This window comes from Antennarius striatus, chromosome 21 (genome assembly GCF_040054535.1).
Source record: "Antennarius striatus isolate MH-2024 chromosome 21, ASM4005453v1, whole genome shotgun sequence".
Taxonomy (NCBI): Eukaryota; Metazoa; Chordata; class Actinopteri; order Lophiiformes; family Antennariidae; genus Antennarius; species Antennarius striatus.
In genome coordinates, this window is record NC_090796.1 from 15,782,608 (window position 1) to 15,809,213 (window position 26,606).

At 46.7% G+C, this 26,606-nt stretch overlaps 1 protein-coding gene and 1 long non-coding RNA gene across 4 annotated transcripts; both read right to left on the reverse strand.

The window, feature by feature from the left end:
* Nucleotides 1–1,453: 1,453 nt before the first annotated feature.
* LOC137588221 (carbohydrate sulfotransferase 15-like) lies at nt 1,454–23,917 on the reverse strand. Of its 3 annotated transcripts, none has more exons than XM_068305163.1 (8): nt 23,746–23,917; nt 9,344–9,885; nt 7,944–8,283; nt 5,564–5,707; nt 3,763–3,919; nt 3,529–3,685; nt 2,322–2,469; nt 1,454–1,954 (listed from the first exon to the last, which is right to left on the reverse strand). In XM_068305163.1, exons 1-8 carry the CDS (start codon nt 23,750–23,752, stop codon nt 1,755–1,757), a joined length of 1,695 nt encoding a protein of 564 aa, XP_068161264.1. In that variant the 5' UTR covers nt 23,753–23,917; the 3' UTR covers nt 1,454–1,754. The 3 variants fall into 3 exon arrangements, with proteins under 3 accessions (XP_068161264.1, XP_068161265.1, XP_068161263.1); XM_068305164.1 differs by having other exon boundaries at nt 23,750–23,916; XM_068305162.1 differs by lacking the exon at nt 23,746–23,917 and adding an exon at nt 10,113–10,148 and having other exon boundaries at nt 9,344–9,889.
* LOC137588222 (uncharacterized) lies at nt 15,106–18,274 on the reverse strand. The gene is made up of 2 exons (XR_011034033.1): nt 17,792–18,274; nt 15,106–16,519 (listed from the first exon to the last, which is right to left on the reverse strand). It is a non-coding gene; the product is annotated as an uncharacterized lncRNA (long non-coding RNA).
* Nucleotides 23,918–26,606: the final 2,689 nt, after the last annotated feature.

Consider the following 26,606-nt stretch of genomic DNA (forward strand, 5'->3'; position numbering starts at 1 on the left):
CAGGATTTCACCAGTTCAGATGTTTAAATCTGGAAAAAGGTATAAAGATCCTCTTTCTGTATTCATTTGGTATCTTGGGACATTTTTTTTGAGTCTTTTTGTTTGTTTTTTGCTCTGCTCTGCTGCTCATGCTCTTTTGGAAACTCTTAACGTCCGCTGCTGCTCATACATGTACCTCCACACGGATCGGCTGTGTTGATCCTGGACTATCTTCGTGCCTAGATGTCAAACATCAGCTCTGTAATGTGGCTCCGAATCTGTTCCACATGAGTCGGCTGCCTGAAACGTTCTTTAACCAACATTCTGACAGAATAGTGTCACATCCAATTATAAGAACATGTCATTTTGGGCCGCGGAGGCCAAAATTCATTACAGGTGTGATGCAAAGGCATAAAAAAAAAAAAAAAATCAAGGTTGGGTGTTTGTCAGCGGCAGCAGTTGTCCACTTTCCTGTCAGTTACTGGTAATGCTTGTGAAATCCAAAAAAATAGAAGCAGAATGCCTGCAGCCAGCCAGACGTGGAGTCCAACTCCAAACTAAATGCAAATGATTTGCAGTCCCTCTTTATTTTTTCCAGCCTGGTTGTCTTGATTTCAAGCAAGTCAAACGGTGAAAGAGCTGCATTCCCTTCTGGACCAGAAGAACAGATTCTTGTGCTGGTCAATACATCTGAGATCACAGGTTTCCTGTTAATTAAGAAGAGCTTTTTTTGTTCAGAATCTGGGTCAGCCTGTCCTGCCGTGAAGATCGGCTCCGTCTCCTTGTTTACGCTGAGACATGGTTTGTGTTTTTCATCATCTGGATGTTGTTGATGCTGGAGGAACATTTTCCTGTTGTCATAACTCAGGAGGTGCTGACAGTCCAAATCACTCATGTGGTTGTTTGGCCACGTCTGCCCCCTGGTGGATGGAATGGGCATAGCACAAGGTTTACTGTAATGTGTGTGTGTGTGTGTGTGTGTGTGTGTGTGTGTGTGTGTGTGTGTGTGTGTGTATTTAAATATATTCAAATATATTCAAAAACTAAAATATATTCAAATATATTCAAAAACTACTGAATGGAATTAGCAAACTGGTTTGGTTCCAGATAGAGAAGTCCTTGACCTGCAGACACATGAAATTCACATTTCAATTCAAATGACCTTAAACTCCTTATAATTTAATATAAGTGGGGGTTTTTTCTCCTCATTTTTTAAGCCTATTTCCGCTGGTTGAAGGGTGTAATGTCAAGTGTCGTCCAGCCGAGGGCGCTGTTGTTCCACTACGGGTGAATTTTTGCACCTTGTTCATCATAAAGCAGGATGTGTTGATTTATGATCTAGGAGAAATCCAACACTTTTATCAGCTTGGACGTTTTCCAGCTGTGGCGGACAAAAAGAACAAAATTATTAGTTACCATCTTTCAGGTCTATCGCTAATTAATCAAAGTGGAATTAAAAAGAACAGGAACCCGCTTTAATATCTCAAGAGTTCACTATTTAATTCTGTACATTCAGTCACAAAAAAATAAAACATTCAAAACCTGTCACCATATGTTTGTCTCATGTATTCACACACATACACACATTTAATCACCACGCAGTCTTGTGCTGTTTTTCTATCTTTGATTCATCCCAGCTTTTATAACTTAAAAAAAATAATTTAAATCTTTAAAAAAAAAAAACATTGATATTCATGGGCACTTGAGAGAGATGAAACTTGCTGGCTGACACATCAGTGGTTTATTTTACTGAAGGAAAGAGGAAGGCGAGGTGTTCAGAGTTTGGAGCTCTTTTCCCAGAGGAAGGAGTCGTTCTGCAGCACTTTGGCCAGTTTCACGTTGAACGGCTTGTAGAAATCCCGCAGGATCTCTCTAGTGATGGACAGCATGGGTCCCAAGTTTTTGTCCGCCGGCCTCCTCGTGTTTGACGCCGGACTTTTAGTGATCTCTGCCTCCTTTTCTTTCGTCAGCGGCCCTGCAAGACGCACAAACGCACCTTTACCACCTTTTTCTGACACTAAACATACGGGGTCAGCGTTAACCAGCAAACAGATTTTTGTCTTCTTCAGGTTTTTTGTTTTTTTTTGGAGATCAATCTTTGGCTGTCAAAGTTTTGCAGATGGTGTGACATCCTGAGCGGATTGTTTTTTTTGGGGGGGGGTGATGCTGACGGCAGTATCTGGTTTACACAATTTAATGATGCAGCTTTCATTTCATTTGGAAAAAACAACAAAGGATGCTTTCAGATTCTGACTTTTAACGTTAGCCGCCTCAACCCTTTTGTCTTTAGCGACCTGTTTTTTATGGATCTGATCGGGTCGGATGTTGTGCCGTTTACTCACCCAGACTCAGGAAGTCAAAGACTTTGTGCATGGTGTATTTCCTGTTGGAGGCGTGGTCTTCCAGTCTCAGGACCAGAATCTGTTCCCTGCTGAAGACGGTCAGCCAGTCCAGTAAGTACACAATGTACAGGCCGACTTGCAATCTGACCTGAAGATACAAAAAAAAAAGGGGGAATAGATGTGAACGCTGGCCAAAAACATCCTCCTTAGGGGGAGGCAGAGGATGCATGGTTAAACTTTTTATGCTAATGATGGGAGGCAATTGCAAGTGTGAAGATATGTCGCTTTTTTTGTTCAATATCGCTATAAATTAAATAATTTTGGCTCTCAGACAAATCAAAAATTGAGTTCCGGGGAACCTATTTCACTGTTTTCTGACATTTGTGAGATTAAACCGTTAAACCCATTAAAAACCATCCGGAAGATAAATTAGCAGCTGATCTCTTGTGAGATTTGGAGCTCACCTAATTGTTGCTGGGATTGATTTTTTGATTCTCCGGTGACGGTTCATTAAGGAGCAGCGGCCGTAAACAAAACACCGTGTTACTGGGAAAGCAATTATCTTTGTGTCCTTTTTACCTCTTTAGCAAAAAAAAAAAAAAAAAACAACAACGAAAGGCCGTTGAGAATAAACGATGACAGTCGGAAATCAATTTGAAACGGCGACGAAAGGCTAAATCTTCTCCAGCTCGCCTGTTGTCGTCTTCCCCTCCCTCGACTCTCCCTAATCCGGGTTTTTAAACTTTTATCAGGACGCCACAGACATGAGCGACGGCAGTAAGGACGGTGGGTTCAGCTGAATACAATTCTGAGGAACATTAGCATTAGCTTTAGCATGGCCCCTGGGGGCCACAAAGCTAGTCAGCAGCAGCTGGACAGAAATACTTCTGAATAGAACGGTCAAAAGAGGACGGACCCACGTCCTTCTCCCCCCTTTGTAGGCCAATCTGCCCCAAGGCGTTGTAGGAAATGCTGGACCGGGGCCCAACATTGGGGCCCCGGCACAGGCTGACACTAAGACGTGTTTTGTGAGGAAGTTCACACCACTAGTAAACTCGATTCTCCGGCACAAAGACGCGCTAATGAAGCGTGGATTTCACTCCATCTGTCTTTTTCGCTCCTTTCTGCGTCATTCTTTTCTACCGTCTAAATCTGGTAATCTGCGAGGTTGATGCGCCTCAATCTGGGTGGAGGTGGGTTTCCTCACCGGCATGGCGTTGTTGACAGTGGTGTTGTACACGCAGGAGCGCATGGTGAACTCCGTAAGGCATCCCTCGAACAGCTGCAGAGACTCCGACACTTTATCGTGGAAGTCCTCTGCAGACTTATTGACGATCCCGAAGTAAAGGTAGTCGGAGTAGAGCCTGCAAGACGACACGCAGGGTTTGTGAACACATGGCGCTTTGCACCTGGGCGGCGAAACAGAGAAGACTCCTCCCACCTCTCCACCGGATCCCTGAGCATGACGATGAGGCGGGCGTCGGGCTGCAGGGCGTGGATCAGGTCCTGGATGAGGACGGGCGGCTCGCCCTCCGTGGTGTTGTTGAAGACGTACACCCAGGCGTTGTTGTCCCACATGGTGGAGGCGCTGGCTTCTCCTGCAGGGGGGGGGGCACAACACAACACAAAGGTTCACTCCGTTTCTCGCTCTTTGGTGTGCAAAGTTTAATTTACACAAGGCTTCCTCAATAATTTGACCCATGGATCAAAACTTTGATCTACTCTCCTTTGATCGTACAAACTGTACAATCGCCATAAAGTCTACTCCTAGTTGACACTAGTCTCTTTTTACGATACTAACTGGGCAGTAACTAACTAACTAATTAATGGAGGGACAAGCACAACTTCAAGATGCACGGCTTCACCTCATCGCGGATTTTTAGTAGGTAGTCATGTGACACCGTACGCGCATGCTATTGGCTGAGAGCATCCATCCACTTCCGTGTGTTAAAGAAACACGTAAAAGTGCTTTGAACAGTCTATAAGAGAGTGGGAAATGGTGGTCTAATATCAGTATGGGGGGGTTCATAAACGTTTAAATTACCGTAAATAATAAAATAAATAGTTTATTTCTATATCGTGGAATTTTGTTATTTGCGGGTGGTTCCTGGAACACATTACATCTCCGCTTACGACCGGCTGGTGGAACGGCTGCCATCGATGCCGCGATGGCGCCGACGCTCCGAACGAGTCAGAGGACGTCGTTCAAACGCTTGAGGAGCAGAAACTCCATCAAGCTGTGCTGAGAAAACGACGCTCAGGACTCATCAGGCCGTCTGCGCGTTTGCGATCTTATCTGCGAAGCGAAGCTGCGATGAACAAAACGCGGGTCTGATCCCCTCGCCTCTCGAGGTAGGGATGATAGCCGGGGGTCGCCGCTAATGCCGCTGAAGGCCTAAACAGATCGGCGCTGAAGTCTGGTCTATTTAAGGGTATCGCTGTCCGTTCAAAGGGCTCATTTTGCGTCGCGGGGGGAGGCGGTAATGGGGCAAACAACCCGGGGAGCCAGACTGGCGTGCCTCTGGTTTTGGCTTTGGGTTGAAGCGAATCAGAAACCCAAGATCCTGGCCACAGGCCCGCACCTCGCTGGGCTCTCCCAGGGCACGGGTGGAATACTGAGTGGGGCTTTGGCGCACTCGCCCACTCTTAGAAGGATTATTTATTTAGAGAAGGAAACAAAACAGGGCTGCATGCTAAGCCGCGCTCAATGCGGCGACTCAGTCCGGCGTGAAAAGACTATTGTTGAGAACTTAAATCAGTTTCTCTTTGCGGCGGAGCTGAGATTTGAAGGGGGAAAAAAAAAAAAGCAGACTGGATATGCATATAGGTGATGGATGGAGGTTGGTCGGCCGTCGCCGTCCCGCTTACGACGGAACAAACACGACTTTCTCAGGCCTTTTTCGGTGGCGAACCAGAAGGAAGTCCGCTTACATTTAGCTGCTGGAGACCCTTTTAAAAATCACTCGCCGGGGTAAGAACCCACCCCCACCCCACCCCGCGCCCCGTCCTCGCCGCCGCCGCGCCACCTTTGTAAGATTGCAGGTGAGATTAGAAGTCGCCCTGAGCCAAACGCCATCAGCTACAGCTTGATGAGGTCACGGGGTTCTGCCGACCCCCGTTTCTACTCCGATCAGAGCGCTGATGCACGACCGCTGCGCGTACCACGTGATTCCGATGGGGCAGGAGGGCGGGAATGACGCCGAACGGGACACGTTTGAGATCTACTATGGAGATGCTCTTACCTACAACAATATTGGGGTGGCTGGGGCCGCCGCTGCCATCCGGGGTGGGTTTGCCCTGGATCCGGTACGCAGCCTGATCGAACAGATCCAGGTAGTCCTCCACCGGGAAGCGGTTGTGAAAGCCGTCGCTCATGCGGACGACACCTGTTGGAGGAAGACAGGAAGTTGTGTTTCTGTTGATCTTTTTTTAAGCAGGATGACATAAAAACTACCAGATGGAAAGAATGAGTTCAACTTCGGGAGGCGAACGGCGCGGATGAAGTCCAGAACCAGACCAAACGTTAACCGGTTCTTTCCTGGACCATGTTTCATCTTTCCTGGAAGTTTCACAGGAAACCCATCAGGTTGTTTTGGCGTCATCTTCTTAACAAAGTTCACAAAAGGGTGACATATAATAAAATCCAACATCCACCATCCAGTCCCAACTCAGCAGGGAATACAGTCCCTGTTTGGTTTCCAGTTAAAGCTTTAAGGGCTCCACTAGCCGATGTCTTTTCCATCTGAGCTGCAGCTCTTAGAATTTACAGCCTGCTGCATTGATCGGGGTTCAGGGTTCTGGAGGATCTGTGCAGGATAATGAGGTTCCTTTAGTGACGGCTTGATGGCGTTTCTGTAAAACACCAGTCCTTGTTAGCAGGGAAAAAAAACATGATTATAAAAGTAAAATGTGCCTGCATCATTAATAACCCAGATCGGTTTCGCGTTTCCGGGGCGCGTTCCGACATGAATGGATGAAGCGTCACCGCGTCCGTATTCATCCGTTCCGTTTGTGCGTAAAGGCGGACGCGTCTGATTAAGATTCAAGCCGCACCTCTAGAGGAAGTTACGTGGCACCGATCGCATCAAATCACCCCCCCCCACCACCACCACCACCACCACATCAGATGAGTGGAGCCTTGAGGGGAATTAAATAAACAACAACATCACAAGATCGAGACGCAACAACGCGCGTAAAACACGAAAGCGCATATTTAAGATGTCCTGATTCTCCTTCCTGTAACGCTCAACGAAAGGGTTAAATTCCTCTAAAAATAGCAAAAAATATCTTCTGACTGATTTTTGACTCACACCCCGGAATCCATCATCGGAAACAGTCAGTAACCATGGCAACGGGGAGAGAAAAAGAACAGAAAAAGATGCCAGCACTTGATCGTCGTGTGTAGAAAGTTTAGTTGAGCTGCTTTTTCGGTTCTTTTTTCTTTTTTTTTTGAGTTTCATTAGGAAAAACAAAATCGCCACAAAAGCATAGGACTGCTTTAAAACAGGAGCGTTTTGGGGGGTTGTTTTTTTGTTTTTTTTTGCTTCACCTAAATATAGTGTCACTCCCAGATCTTGGCTTTTAATCCCATCTGTGCTCGTTTCTTTCAAACATCACAGAAGCGCGCAGTGGAGAGAGAAACGGCGCACGGCCAGATGTCTGCCGTGACGCATCTTCTGACGCACAGTTTGAGGCTTTATCTCTTTGTTGAGAAGGATGAAATATTAACACCTGTTTAAACTCCATGACAACGGATGCTGGGAGGCAGGACTGTGACAATAAAGTGAACTGAAACCAGCTTAGAGTTGCAAATATTACAAAAAGGAAAACACCAGACGGAAATAATTCCTGAGGGCCTCCCTCCTAAATATAAATATATATTTGTGATTGCTCAGGACGTTACATAAATGTGCAAACTGGGGAGAGCTGCAGAATAACGTCGCAGGAAGCGGGGAGCGTGATTGCGCACACGCACAGGAAACGTGCGCCCACACGACCGGGTCAGAAATACGCGTGGAGGAGGAGGAGCGCGTTCCTCTCGGGTTCCTTTTTACGTGGGCTCCTACCGCAGAGAGAAGTCTGTGTCACAGTTGTACATTCTTATGCAAACACAGAACGGGTCAGAGGCTGGGGGTGTGGAGGGTGGGGGGGGTGGGGGTGGCTGCACTGGTGGGAAAGAACAGAGAAGAGGAGGATGGAAACAAAGAGGCCTTTTGAACGCACGGTTTAAAGCTGTAAATCTGAGGCGAACGGTTTAGTTTGACCTGTTTTAGAAGTGCTGAAGAACTGAACTTTCCATCCACAGACTGCTGAATGAATGCACACCCTCCCCCCCCTGCCTCAAATTGTGTTTTAAATGCACAATGCTGCATTTTCTGAATGCATTTTGCATTTAAGCGACATATTCGCACCTCGGACTGCATCTTCGTGCAGCTCCGTCTCAAGTTTGTGTGAAGAGCAAAGGGGGAAAAAAAAAAAAAAAAAACTTTCATCAGCTTTTTACTGTGCATGTGAGGAGAAACATGCAGTCGTCATGGAGACGGCAGAGAGGAGGAAAAACAGCTGAGTAAGCAGGAAGAGAGCCCCCCCACCCCACCCCACACCTCGGGTTCCTGTACTCACCACACCTCTTGCGGGTCCACCAATGTGGCTCCTTGAAGATGGTGAACTTGACGTCGGGGTGCAGCCTCAGTCTGTCGTACAAATCCGTGGTGCCGCACTTGGGCTGGCCGATGATGTAGAAATAAGGAAGGCACCGCATGCGGTAGAGTTTCCCATCATGGCGTAACAAGTGTTCCCGAAAAACGTTCCTCAGCTGCTGGAACTCCAGACGGAAGCGTCCCGAGTAATGTCCATACAAGTTTGTCCTGTAAGGGTCGGAAGAGATGTTCCCGACGTGTTCCTGGTACCAGCAGGGGTTCTTGATGCCGGGCAGGAAGTGGCGTGGGATGACGGAAAATATCTGGAAAGATAATAGAAACACAGTGGAGTCAGAAGGTTGGCTTTGGGATCAAAATATTCTTTTAATTTATTTCTCTATGAGGTTTTTTTTTTTTTTGGTCAGTTTCACTTCCTCGTCTGGGTCCTGATGACACGTCGATGATGTCACTCCAGCTGACCTGTCGACCTCTGCGTCAGCAGAACGTCACCTTTCCTCTTTGCACGAATGAAGAACGAATGAACAGAACTTCAAGTGCGGAAATTAAAAATTAAAAAAAGGAAAGAAATGCACTAAATGTGGATCAGACCTTCTTTCTGGACTGGATGGGTTCGTTTGGTTCCATCGTCCAATCAGATTACACCACCAAGACTGAAAAACGGTCCATTTTGATGAAATCAGTCCTGTTCAGGTAGATTCTGTGATCGTTCTAAGATCGAATGTTCGCTGGTGACACCGTTTCCTCTTTGGCGGCGGCAGTAAAAACGTTTTTTAGCTCATCAGACGCAACAAAGGTCAAAGTCGCTCCGCCTGTAAGACACATCCGCCTTCAGGACAATTAATGTCGGATCCATCCGCAGACACGGTATTGATCATCCCGCGACCGCACTCTTCTATTCATTAGCTGGTTCAATAAGAAATTAGTTACGTTGCAAATCACCCTGGCACACGCTATTATCATTAGGATTACCAATTAATTGGACCGAGCTGTGAGGTGAGAGGAAAGGAAAGGGAATGGAAGGGACGGAAGACCGAGGGATGGTTTTCGAGCTTTAAATCCCTTCTGAAATGAACTTATAGAAACACGTGTAATCATCTGGCGTGACATGAGGTGTTAGTCGAGGTGTTTCCGAGGAGTTTTATCTGTTAATGAACGGAATTAGAAGCTGAAACCGGCTGGGAATTCCAATCGCCGCATTGAACCCTGCATAGACTGCAAGTAGGCAGGAATGCTGATTTCCTCCAGCTTTTAATTACACCTCAAGACGGTCTGTGATTGTCAATTAGAAAAGAGAGAGATCAATATCACAGCGTCGTGATTTAAAACAGAAATATCATTTAAAAAAAGACTTGCTTTACTCACATGGGGCTCAGCGTTGACGACCGCCTTGCGCTCCGGAACCTGTCGACTCCTAAACTCCACTTTGGACGTGATGGACTCCACCACCAGCTTGATTTGTCTGTAATCCTTAACTGCGGTGAGGTTAAAGGTCAAAGGTCCCGGGCTGACCAGGCTGCTGAAGTGGTAGGGCGAGGGCGTGAGGAGAAGCCCCTTCTTGTCTCCGGCGAGGATGTAGGAAGCCATGATGAAGAACGTGACGGTCAAGCCGAAGAGGAAGCTGTAGAGGCGGATCTTGCGGAAGCAGCCGCGGATCCTCCATCGATTGGGGGGCTCCCGCTTCACCTCCAGGACGGCGAACAGGTTGACCGGCTTGTCGTCCACCTGCAGCAGCAGCGGCTTCCTGTGGCAGTCGTCCAGCAGGGTGTACCTGTAGTCCATCTGCGTCATGGTGCCGCCGCTCAGGCGCAGGGCGGTGTTGGGGAGCAGGGGCGAGCCAGACAGGAGGTTCTGCGACGCGGGCGGGGGGCGACATCCATGATGAGTGGCGGAGACGCCCACGTCTTCTACCTTAATAAGAGGGGGGGGGGGAAACACACACAAACTGATTCATCTGGTGAAGCAACTTCCCAAAGCCGGCGGATATACTCGACGTCAGCCTTCGCGTCAGGCGTTTCTCGCCACATTTACTTCCTGTCAAAGCTGCTGACTTGCCATTTGCATCATCTGGGGCTGGAGTTGTCAACGAATCCCGTCAGCGATAGAAAATCTGTCCAATTTAGTTTGAGCGTACCTCAAGAGAACATCGTGCCATCCTTTAGTCTGTCCCGGTGACAAATAAAACTGCTTCAGATTAAATCTGCAGTTATGGCTGTACTGCCTGAGAGTAGAGGGACTGCTTCTTGCATAATGCATTCTATAGATGTCATTTCAAGAGTGTCACAATTTTCCCAAGAAATCAGATATGGTTTTTCATGTGACTGATGATTGAGTAACGCTCAGGGTTGTCGTAATTTAACTTCTCCTTTTGACTCAGACGCCACGTCCTCCCCCAATGCGTGTCGTACGCACAATATGGAGGGAGCGATAAGGAGGCGGGATGCATTCATCCCGGACTCTAAGGAGGCTGCACGTCTCCGAGAGAGGACATTAAATGAGATATGGTCCTGGAAGAGTGAATTAAATTATGGTATTCCGTGCTGTGGGGTCACAAAGGTCGCCGGTCTATAAGGTGGACGCAGTGCTTCGTTCCTGACGACCGCCGGTGGACGAAGTGTTTGTTGTTCTTTGTGAAAGGACGCCTGGAGAGCGCCTGCTTACCCGCCCGACCCATGTCATTTACCTGCAGCTGGGCCATCGGCGAGACCCTCCGGGAGGCAGGTGCAGAAATGAGAAGCCTCGCTTTGAAAAGACCAATTCATAACCCTGAATACATTTTCTAACTGCAGCCTTAAAGAGTCACGGCGAGGAGCTGAAACCTCAGCCAGATGTTAATGTCTTAGCTTTTCAACCACGTTTGTGTTCTTTCTTGTTATTTTATTTTCTGAAAGGATGAAAGCTTCAAAGGGAATAAAGGGAATTTCTTTGAGATGTGTAAATTACTGCAGGCTAGGTCAAGGTCAAATTTATCTCTACAGCACATTCGAAAAACAACCTGTGTTGACCGAAATGCTTTATAAACCAATAATACAGAAAATTTCTGGTCTTGGTTAAAAGCCTGCAAACGGCTTTCAGTCCCATCTTCATGCCACCGCGTTTTCGCAGGAGTAGCAGCAGATAGACGACGCTGGTATGTCGGAACGGACATACCGGCGTCTTACCTTCTGCCTTCTGACCCGGGAAGGTAAGAAAAGGACGTGTGGGTCGAGAGCGAGGGGTAAAAGACATCAGAGATGAACAGGAAGAGGAGAGAGAGGGCGATGTGTCGTCGCCAAGGGGCCGCCGGCTTCTAAATCAATCAGTCGCTAAGTGTAGGCTTGGCAGATCAAATCCATTAGAGAGGCAAACATGTCGCTCGTGTCCATCAAACATGATGAAGTAGCTCAACTCGGACAGGAACAGGTCTCCGAGGGGGGGAGGGGGGAGACAAGGAGGACAGGAGGTTACATCAGCGTCCTTTACAGCTGGGAGTCGAGGGGGTTGAGTTGTCCACACTGGAAGTCGATAGTTTGGCACCACTGAGAAGAGAGGAGTACAGGATTCTCCGCACTATAAGGCACACCTAAAAGCCTTTAAGTTTCTCAAAAAAAACTCAGTGTACCTTATAGTCCAGTGTACCTTAAAATCCAGTGTACCTTATAGTCCAGTGTACCTTATAGTCCAGTGCACCTTATAGTCCAGTGCACCTTATAGTCTGGTGCACCTTATAGTCTGGTGCACCTTATAGTGCGGACAATCCTGTAAATGGTCCTACGTTTGGTAGTAAACCAGGTAATAGTCAAAGAAACCAACCAACCAATGGACCGGACTGCTAGAACAACCCCAACATACCTGTACCTGACAGCTCGCTAACTTTTAAACCATCTGCAAATGTGAACGTCGACTTCCGAGGATGAAAAACGTTTTCAGGGTAGGAATCCTGTTTGGATTCCATAGGGCCGGTCTCTGGAAACAAACAAAACACTCCACAACGGTGACAATCGTTATACCTCGATGGAAACGCCGTCCGTGCGGCGGAGAGGACGCCGGCCTACTTTCTCGACCCTTTGTTATTTCAAACGGTGCAAATTAATTGCGTGGCCTGCTGATGGGCCCTGAAATGCCCTTTCTGTGCTGTTTTTGCGTCTCTCTTTCAAGCTAAACTGAACTTTGCTCCACGCAGAAAACTCTCATTGTTGTTTTCAAGATTAAAAGGGTTTATTTTTCTACTGGACGAAAGAGCAACACTGTTTACCCGCATAAAGTTTCCTGCTTGTTTTCCTTTGAAACTTGGGATATCTCAGAAGTCTCTATATTTGCGTCGGTGTATTTTACCATCCAGAAAGGAAAGGTTGACTTCCCCATCAGGGTGTCTTTTATTATCAGAGCTGCATACACAGCATGACAGCATAAACTCCTCTTATCTGCAGGAGCTACAGGCAGATTAGAGGCCCGTTGGAGACTGGGACGCCGTGTCAGATAAGCTCAAACAAACCCGATCCACCTTCGCGTGAAGGGCGGATAAAAAGTTGGACTCTTCCCAAATCCAGATCCAATTAATAACGGCGAGTTCCGTCGGACGCGTGGATGATGGTGGAGGATATGGAGATGTTACGGGGGAGAGGAAACACATTCATACTCCCTGGATTAACAGCATGCGTCAAAAAACACTCAAGACAGTCGGGAAAACAGTCGACAGTCGTCGTGTTGTTTGTCGATGAGTAGATTGAACAGGGTCTGTCGTACGGACCAAGGCACTCCATTTCAGAGTGGATTTATTTGTTTCCACTATTTAGATGAAACTTTTTTTTCCTGATTTACCTGTAAATACAGTATTTACAGGTAAATTGGTCAGGTTACCCCATCAAGTCAACAAATCTTGTGTTCTAGCAGGAATCAGATTAAGAGCTCACATTTCCCCTGTGCTAACATCTCTGCGTTGATTCCCTGTTAAAGCCCTTAATAGCCAGGTCCTGATATATCTTGAAAACAGTGGAACGGAACGTGTCCAGCGTTTAATAATATGCTGCTAGCTTATCTTTGTAAGCAGTGTTAGACCTAGAAGAACCAACTCGGCTTTCGAACTTTACCTTCTGGGAAACCGTCCCGCTGCCCTCTCTACCCTGACCTCTTCATATTTCCATGAGACAGGAAGTGGATTTTGGTCGAAATCCACCAAAAACACAGGAAGTGCTGTTGCTGCAAGAGCGTGACGGATGGAAGAACGGCGGACGTGTCAGATGGAGAAAATACTTTTCGGGTGTTCACCGTCTGGTCGGTTGTGGCTTCAGTAATGGTAATAGATAGCAACCTATCACCTCTAATACAACTGTATGTTCATTTAAATGTGGGATCTGATCGCATTATTAACAAATAATCCAGTCAACAGACACTTATTTTATTAATCTGGAACTAGATTTAATTCAAACTACAATAAATCTCCAAAACAATAAAAGAAGGAGAGAAAATGAGGAGTCTCATGCGTTTGCAGGCAAATATTGATATTAATACTATTATCTGAGTCATCAAATTAAAAGCTCATAATGATGATAATAAAATAGAACTGTATAGTAATTATTGAAATAAATCAAACCAATTGAAAATCATTATTCGTTGCCGTTAATGGAGCAAACCGACAAACTGCTGACGCGTGAAGTTACATCTACATAACACTACATCTGGAAATAGGATTGCATGCCTTGGACCGGCCGAATGTGCTGCTTCCTTTGGCGTCCTGTCCAGGTCAGGGGGGGGGGGTGGAGCCCCATCTAATCATGGTCATAACAACCATGAACTGCGGCTCAGAGTGGATTCACTCATCGGATCACCCCAGGGAGGCGTCAGCCATCACATTCCTCCAGATCACACACACTGTTGACCAGAGATCAGGATCTAATCTCCAGGAAGTGCCCCCCCCCCCCAGGAAACCAGAGGGCCTGACCGCCGACTGACCGAGGAACCGCCTGGAAAAATCATCAACAGAGCGCCACCATCGCCCGATGTGGAACGCGGCCTCTGCCCCCGGATTCATCGCCGCTCGGGCCGGGAGTCCGAGTTCAGCCGCGTCTCCCCGGCTAATCTTTTATTCAATATTTTAATTTCCCTGCCTTCCCACAGCCGGCGCCACCTCTGAGATGGGTTAAGATGGTGTAATTATAAACCTCACACACACACACACACACACACAAAAAACCCCCACAATGGCTGCCATTTAAATCAGTGATTGCGGCGACGGATGTGTTGTGAAGAGCGTGGGGGTGATCTGGTCTCCGCTGAACGCACACAATGAGGCTAATTCGAGACTGGAAATGCAAATTCGTGCAAAGGTGAAAGGTCGTCTGTCTTATATGCTGCTGGAGCCCACTTTGCATAATATCATGAATAAGTGGAGGTAATTTTATCTGAAGAGCCGCATAATTAACACCGCAAACAAAAAAAAAAAGGGTTTCCATCCCAGAAGCAGAGCTTCACCTGAATAACTTGTGATTTAACTTTAGCCCATTCACACCCCGGGTGAGTTGAAATAATTCCTCGGGTGTGTCCCCACGTCCTCCCGCCGGTGTCTTTTATGGAACGGCGATCCCCAGTCACTTTAATTCTCCGTCTTTTTCTGCATCGGCGCTCAAACGTCCCCCCCCCCGCCCCCCGTCTCAATTTCAGCTGATATTCTTCATGAAACATTAATCCGCCCGCGTCGACGACACCCTATTGTGATGTAGAAATAAAAGACTGGAAGACACACGCCGTTGAAGCCTCGTGACTGACGGCGGCGAGGCGAAGCGAAGGAGAAGTCAGGAGATGTCACTTTGATTCTCGGGACGCTCGACGCCGCGTGGGAGGACGAGATGCTTTTTCGGGGGATCGGTGGAACTCCTCGCTCCCTTGAGGTTCGTCGTTTATTTCCAGCGTGGGTGGCAGCCTTTAAGCGGTGGAACCCGACACCATTAGCGACTGTCGTCAGGGTAAACAACCTCAGTGAAACGTCGGCGTGGATCTTTAAAAGGGAGGAGACGAGTCCGTTTACCTCGGCTGACCTCGTCTTCCTCGGAGGCCTGCTCTTCCTCAGCTTTTACCGGAGCTGACAGCTCGGCTGTCCGAAGGTCCATCCACCCCCCCCTCCCTTTTTTTTTTTTTTTTTTCACAAGAAGCACACAAACAAGGAACGCAGTCAGTAATTAATCGGATTGGAATGTTTTTACTTGTTCCCAGGAATGCCACAGTTCGCTGGCGTTCCCGGATCAAAGTTGGGTTACAGAACTTTTAGAGGAAAAAAACCGTAACGCTTCCAGACGAATCGCTGCGGTTCAGACTTCCCAAACCCAATTTATATTTAAAACTACAGTCCTGAACAAAACCCACGCATGATGGTTTAAGTGCCCCGCTCCCACACAAAGTTTTTAGTGAAAGAAAAATCTGGGGGAGCTGCTATAAAAGCTGATAAGAGAAAGATATTAAAAGATAAATGAGTCATTTTCTTGGAAAATCTAAATGTTAAAACCCCGAACAATGACAGTCTTGAGTTATTCTTTTGAATTGTTTTTATTTTTATTCCAATAAATATGAATTTATTTAATATTGTACACCCCAGCTTTGGATATTTAAATTTTGTGAGGACGTGTAGAAATAAATCTGCATTTTTTAAAAAAATTTTTAAACTTATATCTTGACTTTAACTGTATCTGATGTGGGAATCATCATTTTCCGTCTCAAGGAAGCAATTATTTTAATCGGTGTCGCACATAGACGATTGATGATAATCAATAGACTGATTGAACAAAATGTAGAAACGAGGGCCTTAAAAACCAGACGTGGAGATATTTCACCGCTGACATCGTAATAAACGGCGGCGGCGCCGCCTCGAGGGTGTTCAATTAGCTCATAAGTTTGTGTAATTATTTTAAATCTGTCACACATGAGCCTGATGGCAGACGGCTTTGCTGGCACTATGATATAAAATTCCCCAATCACATGTCACAACAAGGCGCGACGCTTCAGGTTTACACAATGAGCGGCGCTTTCATTTGTCATGAAGAGGAGGGTTGGAACGCGTCAAGCCGCTCCTGATTCATTGTCCTCGACAAGACGCCTTTTAAAGCTCGGTGGCACCCGGCAGACGGATGATGATGATGATGCAGATGATGCTGATGCTGACGGTACCCTTAAATGGAGAAGAGATCAGAAGCGAAGGAAGCTCAAACTTCCATGTTTTTGTGAGGTTTCCAGGAGTAAGTTTGGCAACAACAACAACTAAAAAAAAAAAAAAAAAAAGAATTTCTCGCCGCTGATTCGAATCCATCTCACAAAAAGTCAGCCAAGTTTTTAAAGACGTTCCATCTGCGATGAGAAGCAGCAGCAGCAGCACCGGCTGTGATGTTTCCCAGGCAGCTTCCTGCTTTTGCTTTTTTTCATTCCCTGCTTTCTTTGGGGTTTTTTCCTCCTGGAGACGTCTGGTAATCCTGTGCAGCGGCATTTCACACCTAGTTGAGAGTCTGGGGTTCATCTTTAAGTGCGCTGAGCCTCCTGCCAGACCGGGGGATGTGCTGCACGGATTTGAGAGTTAGCCTAGCGCCGCCAAGAAAATGTGTGAATTAACAAAACTGCTGCTTTCACTGAGTCAGCTGGGTCGCTGCCTGTGAGAAACGTTTGCATTAAAGTTCTGAGAACAACAGATAAAGATTTAGATGCTAGAGATGTGAAAGCTGCAGGTTGCATGCGTTGCAGGTGGATGTGCAAAAAAAGGTCAGAGAATTGAGGAAAACACACTTATTAACACACAGATTGATGCAAACACACACATCATCACTATAATGACTCTAAGGACAGAAGACGTGGTGTTGTCAACAGTTCCTGATTGTTTCTGAGGACCTTAGAAACAGGACGCAGCCCATGCTAATGTTAATGAGATCAGAAGCCAATCAGGATGGTTTTTCTTCTCATTCAGTCACTCATGAATCAAGGTGTCATTATCGAAGGACCCAAATCAACACAGACCACCCCCCCATCTAGCCTGTTGAGAACCTATGAAACAATCAGTCGGGTATTTTAGCCGTATTGTGGTGAATAAGTTTTGCACGCTGCCATCCATGGATCCATGATTTTGCAGAGATCTTTCAACCCCCGACAAACGACATCACACATGGGGAAGACTTTTGGCCACGACTAGCTGTCCTCCCTGAGCCTGAAACAAAACAACCCAACAACATCCATCCAGGTGACCGAGGACCATCTAGGGTAACACTGGTGTCATTCCAGCTGGACAGGTCCATTGACAAAAATGACAGCTAGTCTGGAACAGATTGGGGTTAATCACAAACCTCAAACAAAAGCAACCAACCGATGGCAAGGAATTACAGATTACATGGGACTTGAGGGAACTCCAGAGACCTTAACGACTTTTGAAAATGTTGCCTCCCTTCCAAAGGGAGTATGAAAGGGCTAACTAGAGCAACACGTAAAGACGCTACAGACGGGAACGTTCTGGTCATGTTGTTCTGCTCATGGATGTACAGTTCCGGACACACCAAACTGCTTTATGCATTCGCGACAGCAACGACTCGGACGCAGTCTCCAGGCTTAAACGCAAAGAGACGCAGGTTAATTTTCCAAATTTAGGGTGACGATAAAGAGCTCTCCTTTTAATTAAGAGGATTAATTGTGTGGTATCTTCATTTTTAAGTGCTGCCAACATGTTCCACTTCTCCCTTTGTCTCTATCTCTCTCTCTCCCGGAAGGATCACTTGCGCCGCGATTCATTGGAGAGCCAGGTTTAGCATAAATCAGGCTAATTCATCGGTTCTTGCTGGGGATGCAGATGCAGTTTAATCACAACTGTACCTGCTTGGCCACATCCTGATGAACGAGGGTAGGAGGAAGAGGAGTGTGAAAATCTATCGCCCGGATCACCGGAGCCTGGCGCTGGCAGAAGATATGGAACTCAAGCTTCAAATGAACCTGGCAGGGATAATCCCATAAAATTATAGCTGCGGCGTTGAGAATAACAAATTCCTTCTAAGTCGCAGGTGCGTCTGACACCGCCGCTGCACATTTCGAGGTTTCCTGATAAATGGAGCCCGATGCCGACCTTTGAACTCCAACAGACGTGCAGGGAGGTGGCGAGTGCATGCGAGTTATTTGTTTACCAGTCTGGCGGGAGGCGGGATTATTCACCCTTGTGGTCAATTTAAAGTCACCGCTTCTCTTCTAGTAATGCTGTTTTTTGTTGACGGGAGGAAGAACCCAAAGGGAACCCCAGCGTGTAAGAACCTGAAGACCCCCCGGGTTGATTTTAACCAATGCACCAGCATTATTACAACAATCGTAATAATCCCGGCCCAAACCGCAGCATCAGCAATAATCCACAGAAGAAAAAAAAGGAAACGGAAATTGTAAAAAAAATAAAAATAAATAAAATCTTGGGGGACGTTTGGCGGTTGCTGGTTTTAAAGGGAGCAGCTGGAGGTGATTCTTCCGTGAACAATGCGCTCCTGTGCTGGACGTCCCTGCAGGTCCACCAGGGGCCCATTAGAGGGACGTCAGGAAGACGGATACCGTCCACACACACACACACAAACGCTAATACCGCCTCGCTTCGGCAAAGGCATCGCCTAGCAACACAAGAAAGCGGCCTAAACAGACTTTATGAGTCCGGTGTGTCAAAAACGGAATCTTAGTTTTTTTTCCACATCTTTAAACTTCAGCTGCATTCGCTTGTGATTCTCTCCTGGAGGCGTTGGTGATCAAATGAAACGTCTCTCTGGATTTAAACGCTTTAGGGGAAGATTTGGGATGCTGTAGAAACACAAACGTATCTTTAACTGTACTTCTTTTTAAAGCCTTTAACAAAAGAGATAAGACTTCCAGGAGTCAGATGCATACATAATATTATCCCAACCAGAAACAGTCCCATAAATCAAACTGCTCCCCACAAAAGGGGACTGTTCTCGCTGGCCGGACTCCAAATACACGGCACGACTGGGCACAGATGACGAGGGAAATAAAAGCCGGTTTGGTATCCCATGCATCATTAATATAAGCAATGACCCCTGACCCAAACATCCCCCCCCCAGAGAACCCACCTGACCACTGAGACCACATTCTGATAAGAGAGTATAGGTGAATGTTTCCACAAAAATAATTTTTAAAAAAGTCCAACAGCTGCAGCTTTTTTCTTTTTTTTAAAATTGTTCGTGTTCCAAACGTGTGAATTAAGATTAAACCGTAACGTACATACGTGACAAAGGATGTGATGTAATTGTTTTTAATGGAGTTGTAATTCTTTCCCATGACGAATTGGCGTTTTAAAATGATTTTGCACGCGTTCGGGGTCGACCAAATCTACCGGAGGACGATGAAACATGTTCACTACGTCCGACAACATCTGAGGAGAGGAAGCAAAAACTTCTACGTGAGACATTTACGAGATTAAACAGATTAATGCGCGTCAGAGCGTTCGCTTAATCACTGGAAACCCATCAGTCTCGGTGAAAAATAGTCCCGAGCGGCTGCTGCGTCTTCCTCTGCAGCCACATCCATCCCATCCAGCGACGTGCTCCTCTTCCTCCTCGGGAATACAGAACATAACTTCAACTGGACGTGTTCTGATTGGCTGCTGGACTTTTAAATAGATGCAACCAACGTCTGACAGTCAGTTTGCTTCTGTCTGCATCCTGATGAGGTCTACATGAGGAGACGCTCGTAACAATGAACCTCCATTATAGACCCGCAAAGAACTTTTATTTTTCATTAGTCTGTCAGATTTTTCACGATTTTTTTTTTTTTTTGGTCTATAGAAGTTTGAAAAGTTCACCACAATTTCCTGAAGATTGAAATGACTTCTTCAGATTGCCTTGAAAAAGAAGTATTAGCATATAAATCCAGTTTTGCAGCCGTAGCAGGAGTATTTCTGAGAGCATCAGAAATAAAAGGTGTATCCATCCGCCAACGCGTGGTAAAGAACGAGATCCGGTCTCGCCAATGTTGTATCCATCCACCAATACTTAACCATGTTGTAACCATGCCGTAATTTGGATTTTGCTCGTATCTCGAATAAAAATATAGACCGAGTGACGGCTCGTATCTCAAATAACTCGTATCTCGAGGTTCTACTGTACAACTGTTCTGCTTGTGGATTATTTGCTGCAGTTTTGGGCTGGTTTTATTCCCAGCTGTTGGTCTTCTGGGGGCTGTAACGTTCGTTCGTTTGCTGCTGACTTACCAGAGAAATGTGAAGAAGCTTCAGTCGTTACACCTAACTGCTGCCACCTTTTTATTATCGAGAAATATTTTGTTCTATTTTCCTTAATAACACTAAAACAGTTGCAGCTTTACACTGCATAAGTAAATGATTTCATTTTCATGCATTGAAACCAGCAAACCCCTACAATCTTTTTTTTATTATTTTTTTATTTGGTTGATAAATTGGTTTTAGAAAATGCATATTTGAATATTCATGGCAGCGCTAACCACACGCTAGCTCCTCCGCTGAAGGGGAACCCGTATTAGCATACCGATGCCCTCACGACAGGATGACTAAATGCCATCAAGAGAAATTTACATCCTACAACCGAAAATGTGGTGGGAAAGGCCGATCCTGATCCGTCATGTGTTCACGCTCCCTGCAGGGCGGAGGGACCACATGATGGGTCTGTGTGCGCCGGAGGGGGTGGGCCCAAGAGGAGACCTATCACTCCTCACTGAGGCCTGGGATAAAGCACCCCTCCAGGAGAGGTCAAATGCTTCATTTGAGAAAGACAGAGCGCTGCTTCAGGCCTTCACATTAAGACAAAAAGGTGTCGGAGTTATCAGAGCGCAGCCGGAATGTGAAAACGGAGGAAGGAGTAACCGGAGGACTGGTCAGGGGAACAGTCGGGGCACTAAAATAACCCCTCAGCACGTCAGACCACGCTGGTCGTTAATCATCGCCTCTGAATTTAGTTTAATTTGGTGAATCACGACCAAATCGTGGCTTCGACAAAATACGGAATACCCCAAAAATATGTGCATTCCTTTAGATTTATAGATGCAATAAAACGCAGCCGCTTCCTTCTTCTGAAGATGAAAAGGACAAATAAACAAGAGCAGCAGTGTGTGTTAACGCCGCCTCGCATTAAATGCAGGGTGGCAAAAACAACTGGCTTTGAAAGTATTCATTTGGACCCGATTGTCAGGGCTAATAAAAGCCGCTCCGCCGCACACCACTCATCCAAACCCTGCATGTTGTGCGTTTCAGCAGGAAGACGATCCTCTATAACAGGAAGGAAAACAGGAGGAACAGCTGAGAAGGAACTCTTGTTTCATCTCCTCACGGATGCTAATCCGGTCTGTGGTTCGACATTTTCTCAAAGATGAGGCTTTTATTTTATCTCCTAGGTGGATCATTTTAAGATTTTAATTGTCTTTTTGTCTAAATTGCAAAAAAAAAAAAAAAAAAAATGTTATTTACATGTAAACAAAGTCTGGCTGAAACACCCTAACATCTTGCTTTTTTTCATAATTGATGAGCAACAGCATGAATATTGTTCATGCTTCACGTCTCAACAGCCGCTCCACATGCAGATTAGCCGACGTGATTCATCGTTTATTTACCCTTAAGTTCCCTTAAATGAATACTTCATCAAGACGCTACAAAAAGCTGGAGTTAACGTAGCATCTAAATCAACAGCGATCAGCCAGAAATATTACAGCGCGGCTCATCCCGGACAGAGTCGTTCATCAAAGTGCTTCAGACACTCCACGGGAAAAAAAAAAAAAAGCTGCAGAGGGAAGAGATGAAATGAGTGGCTGCTAGAGGCCACGAGCGCTACACCCTGTTGTGGCATTTAAATCATTCTAATCATCCATCCCACTCGCTGCATAATAATATATTGCATGGAGGGGGGAAGAGAAGCCACACAACATTTGGTATGAATATGTCTTTCGCTTCCCACACACACACACACACACACACACACACACAGTGTGCACGTCTAGCCGTGGTGTGTAAACACGAGGCCTGTGCATCCCGAAAACACAGCCTGCGCTTTGAAATCGTAAGTGCTGCCAGTTAAAGATTATTTCCTTTCTTTCTTTCTTTTTTTTGTTTTTGTCTTCGCTAAAGTCAAAGATCTTCAGATTGTTGGTTTTTTATTTCCCACCTAATTGTCTAAATCTTCCAAAAATCAGAGGAAGCTGGTAGAAACATCACGTTTGTCTGCAAACGCACTTTCTAGGGTTGTGTGTGCGGATTGGCGGCTATCATTAGCTGTGATGAAGAGGGAACAGAGAGGGGATCCCTGGTATGGTATGGGGCGCCCCAAATCGGCTCCTTCCTGTTCAGATGAAGCAGGTGGTTGTGGGTAAAATCTCAATTCGGGGATCGTGATCCCGTTTCATCGAGACGAAGGCCGACGGAAAAAAAAAACATTTGTTAGTCAGAAAGTGAAGAAGATGAGAGGAAACCAGACCTCCGGTCATTCCTCCTCCACTGGTGACCTCTGGGTGACCCCTGGTCAGAACCGGCGTGACACCGGTTTTAATAATCAACCCAATATTGGAGAGTTCATCGCTATTGATCCTTATCTATGAAACTAAAGCCAATCACACAAACCAAACTCCACTAATCCCATAATTCACCTTTGAAGGAGAAGCTCTTGTCACATCTGTGACGTCATGAGGATGCACCTGATTGATCCACATGATTTTTTTTAAATCTTATTACGCGTTCAGAGGAGTGATTCTCTGAAATGATTCGCAATAGTTCTTATGGGGGGGGGGATAATTTGGTCTGAACAAATCTAATTGGACACATCTGTTGCCCCCCCCCCCCATGCGTGGATAAACAGTTAGGAACTTATTTTTGAACCATAACGATGTTGTTTCTAAAAATTCCGTTAACGGGAGCGCGAACTCGTGTGGTTTTAACTAACGAGGGGGGGGGGGAGATGGGAGGGGCATTTACCGACCCTTATCTGCCCCCACATGAAGTCTGGAGTTCAACGCCATGGTAGGAGCGCAGTGCAAACTGAGGGACGCTGCGTTGCGCTGCAGAGGTCGGTGCGTCAGGACTCCGTTCATTCTAACAAAGCCGTTGATTCCGTTCCGTTACGCGCGGCGACGGACGTGCCCCCCCCACCCCCCCACCCCCCACCCCCCTGGAATCTGCCTCGCAGCAGCCTGCGGTCCATCGGGTGTCACAGGTACCGGACAAAGAGGGGATGGGATCACCCCATCCCTCCGGAGGCTCCCCCTCCACCCCCGCTCCCATTGGTCAGCGGGGGGGGGGGGGGTCCTTTTGTTTCATCTCCTGAATGGAAACCAAACGTTCTCCGCGCAATAAGCGCGACAGTGTGGACAGTTTCAAGTCAAAGCGACCCCCCCCCCCACACACACACACACACACAATCTGTCTTCGGTAACGTAGATTCTTCTACCCCCCCACCCACCCCCCCATTTGGCTGTGAACTCCACCTCGTAAAACCGGAGAAGTCCCACTCGTGAAGTTGGATTAGAATGAACCATTCATTCTCCGCCGCGCTGAAAGGAGCCCGTTATATCGGGGATGTCCCCCCACCACCACCACCACCCCACCAGCCCCCCAGCCCCTTTTTTTTTTTTACACAGGACGCACACAGCAGAATCACACCACACCACAAACTTTTCCATTTCTGCACCCGCTGTGGAAAAACCGGGGGCACGAACTTCCACGTTGTGTGTGTGTGTGGGGGGGGGGGGGGGGTGAATGAACGCACTGACACAAACCTGCGCGCACGACGCGAAAACGCGTGGAGGAAATAACGCGGGGATGGAGACACCTACCATGAGTTTAGTTCTTTGGAGGCTCTTTTTTTTTTTCCTCTTCTTCTCACACCCTAATCCGGGTCCAAACGTTCCTCATCCCCGGGTCGTGTTTGTCCATTCCGGATTAGAGGATCCTGTAATCCACCGGTTTCATGTGAACAAGTTGTGGGTCTGTGCGCAGAGGCAGCTTCTCTGTGCCATATGAGCGCTGGGAGTCTCTCTCTCTCTCTCCCTCCTCTCTCTCTCTCCTCCCTCTCCTCCCTGTCATGGTGAAGTGCTGAGGGTGAGGGGTGAATGACAGAAAAAGGGGGGAGGGAATATCTCTGCAAACCAGAAAACCACCTTTGCTGGAATTAGAAATAAAAATACACTTTAATGGAACATTTCACCCAAAAAAATAAATCATATTTTCTAACTCATGCACTGATATTTTTAACAGATCATTTATTGACCTTTGCCCTTTCCGTCCATCATTGTATTGTAGAAATCCATTCTGGTAGTTTTTTGGAAAAAAAAATCTAGAAAGACTTAACCTCTCGATGTCAATGAAAGACGGTTTAAAATGCTGATTTGTGCGCCCCTTTATTCAGATCTGCCCCAAACTCAAAGGGCATCTTTGCTGACCCCTCCTCACCTTTCTGACAAATTCCCTTGGAAATCCAGCCTGTATTTTATTTTATTTTATTTTATTTGCGTAATCTTCCAAACCGTGCAGCCGACGATGGATCGACACACACTAGACAGACTGGAAAGGTTGCATTAAAGTAGATTTAAAGTATTTCCCAGTGTGTTAGCAGTGGATGCCATAAAGCTGCCGGCGTTCGGGGTTGGATTCCTGCCCGGGACCTTTGTTGCATTTCATATCCATCTCCCTTTAATTAAAAAACTATTACCCCACTAGACTATCCCATCGATGGAAACTCACTCTTTGCCCTGAATCTTTTTACAGACAGATCCTTTAGATGTGGTCACTGAGCAACCAGCATTAGAGATTAAACATACAGGCTAAATAAATCTCTTCATTTATCCATTATTCAGTCTCCGACCTTTTTTTTTTTTGTCGATTCGAGATAAAGCAAAAAAACAAACTCATAACAACGAAAAGGATGGTATAATTCCTGCCTCCGGCTTTAATTTTTTATTTCTCAGCACCACAGATATTCTATTCATGCTCAATGTTGTTCGATTGAGGCAGAATTCCCTGAACGAATAAAAAGCAAAAAGGAGAAACGATCCCTTTTCTAATTTCATGTGAACGCGTCGTTTGAGCTCACCGCCGACATCTGTGGCAAACGCATCACGGATGTGTGTGTGTGTGTGTGTGTGTGTGTGTGTGTGTGTGTGTGTGTGTGTGTGTGTGTGTGTGCCGCAACAATATCAATAGAAGGAAAAAAAAACACACCGTAAAGCTATTACAACCAAGTCTCCATTGGACCATCAGGGTGTTATTGTGGTTTTCTTTCATTGGAGGGGGAGGTGGGGGTTGAGGGGGTGTCGGTGGGGGAGGGCACGGAGACAGCTGCTGCTCACTGGCTGGTTGCTCAGACCATTAAGGCAAAGGGGGATTTATGGGAGGCCACATAATGTGTGTGTTTCATTTGCTTCCACCTCACTGTGGTGTTTGCAATAAAACCGCCAGAACTCAATATCAGGACGTTCAGACAACAACGAGGTGTTTGTGCCACACACACACACACACACACACACACACACACACACACACACACACACACACACACACACACACACACACACCTCAGACAGAAGGACTGGAATTAACTGGGAAAAGGAGGCTTGTAATTTCTCCACTGGAGAGGGCGTGTTCATCCGTCCGACGGTTCGTCGTGATGCGTTCGGATGAATCGGTCGACTCCGAAGAGATTTGGCGATTCCAGCGACGGCGCGCTCAGCTGGGAAATATAGACCCGTACATCACGTTCTCTCTCCACTATCGCCGAGTCGATCGCCGTCATCTTCATCGCCAGCTTTGTAATGGAGGCCGTTAAAGCCTGGTCTCAGCTGATGTTGTATCCATCCGCCGACGCGCGGTAAAGAACGAGATCCGGTCTGAGCTGATGTTGTATCCATCCGCCGACATGCGGTAAAGAACGAGATCCGGTCTCGCTGATGTTGTATCCATCCGCCGACACACGGTAAAGAACGAGATGCGGTCTCGCTGATGTTGTATCCATCCGCCGACACATGGTAAAGAACGAGATCCGGTGTCAGCTGATGTTGTATCCATCCGCCGACACGCAGTAAAGAACGAGATCCGGTCTGAGCTGATGTTGTATCCATCCGCCGACGCGCGGTAAAGAACGAGATCCGGTCTGAGCTGATGTTGTATCCATCCGCCGACGCGCAGTAAAGAATGAGATGCGGTCTCAGCTGATGTTTTATCCATCCGCCGACGCGCAGTAAAGAATGAGATGCGGTCTCAGCTGATGTTGTATCCATCCGCTGGCGCCTGGTAAAGAACGAGATGCTGTCTCGCTGATGTTGTAACTCCGGTCCGGAGGTACGAAGACATCCTAACATGAAAACCTGTGTAGGATTTTTTGCTGAAGTCGCCAAAAACAAATCAAACGCACCCTCTCCCTACAGATGGAGCGTTCCCTACATCTTCATTCTGAGACTTCCAGGATATAAAAAAATATATCCGCTTCTCCGAGATCCCCCAGTTGCCTCCGGGTTTACCCCAGTGAAGGGAACCACTGGGACCTGGGGTATTTTAGTCTGGCATCAAATTGCTCCTGCCCCCACACGGTGAAGCACCGCTCTGAGAAACAACACACCGGACTTCAAGGAGGAACTATTGAAGCTGCCACTTCCCCCTAGAAGCACCACGCGCTGCTGCCACTGCAATCAGCGCCGT

Bases quoted from the DNA above. Each gene is read 5' to 3' on its own strand.
- LOC137588221 (XM_068305162.1), bottom strand. From the start codon at position 10,133: ATGGCACGATGTTCTCTTGAG. The intron at 9,890-10,112 runs GTACGCTCAAAC...CCTCTTATTAAG, and splicing joins TGGCACGATGTTCTCTTGAG to GTAGAAGACGTGGGCGTCTC. The intron at 8,284-9,343 runs GTGAGTAAAGCA...TTATCTTTCCAG, and splicing joins TCGTCAACGCTGAGCCCCAT to ATATTTTCCGTCATCCCACG.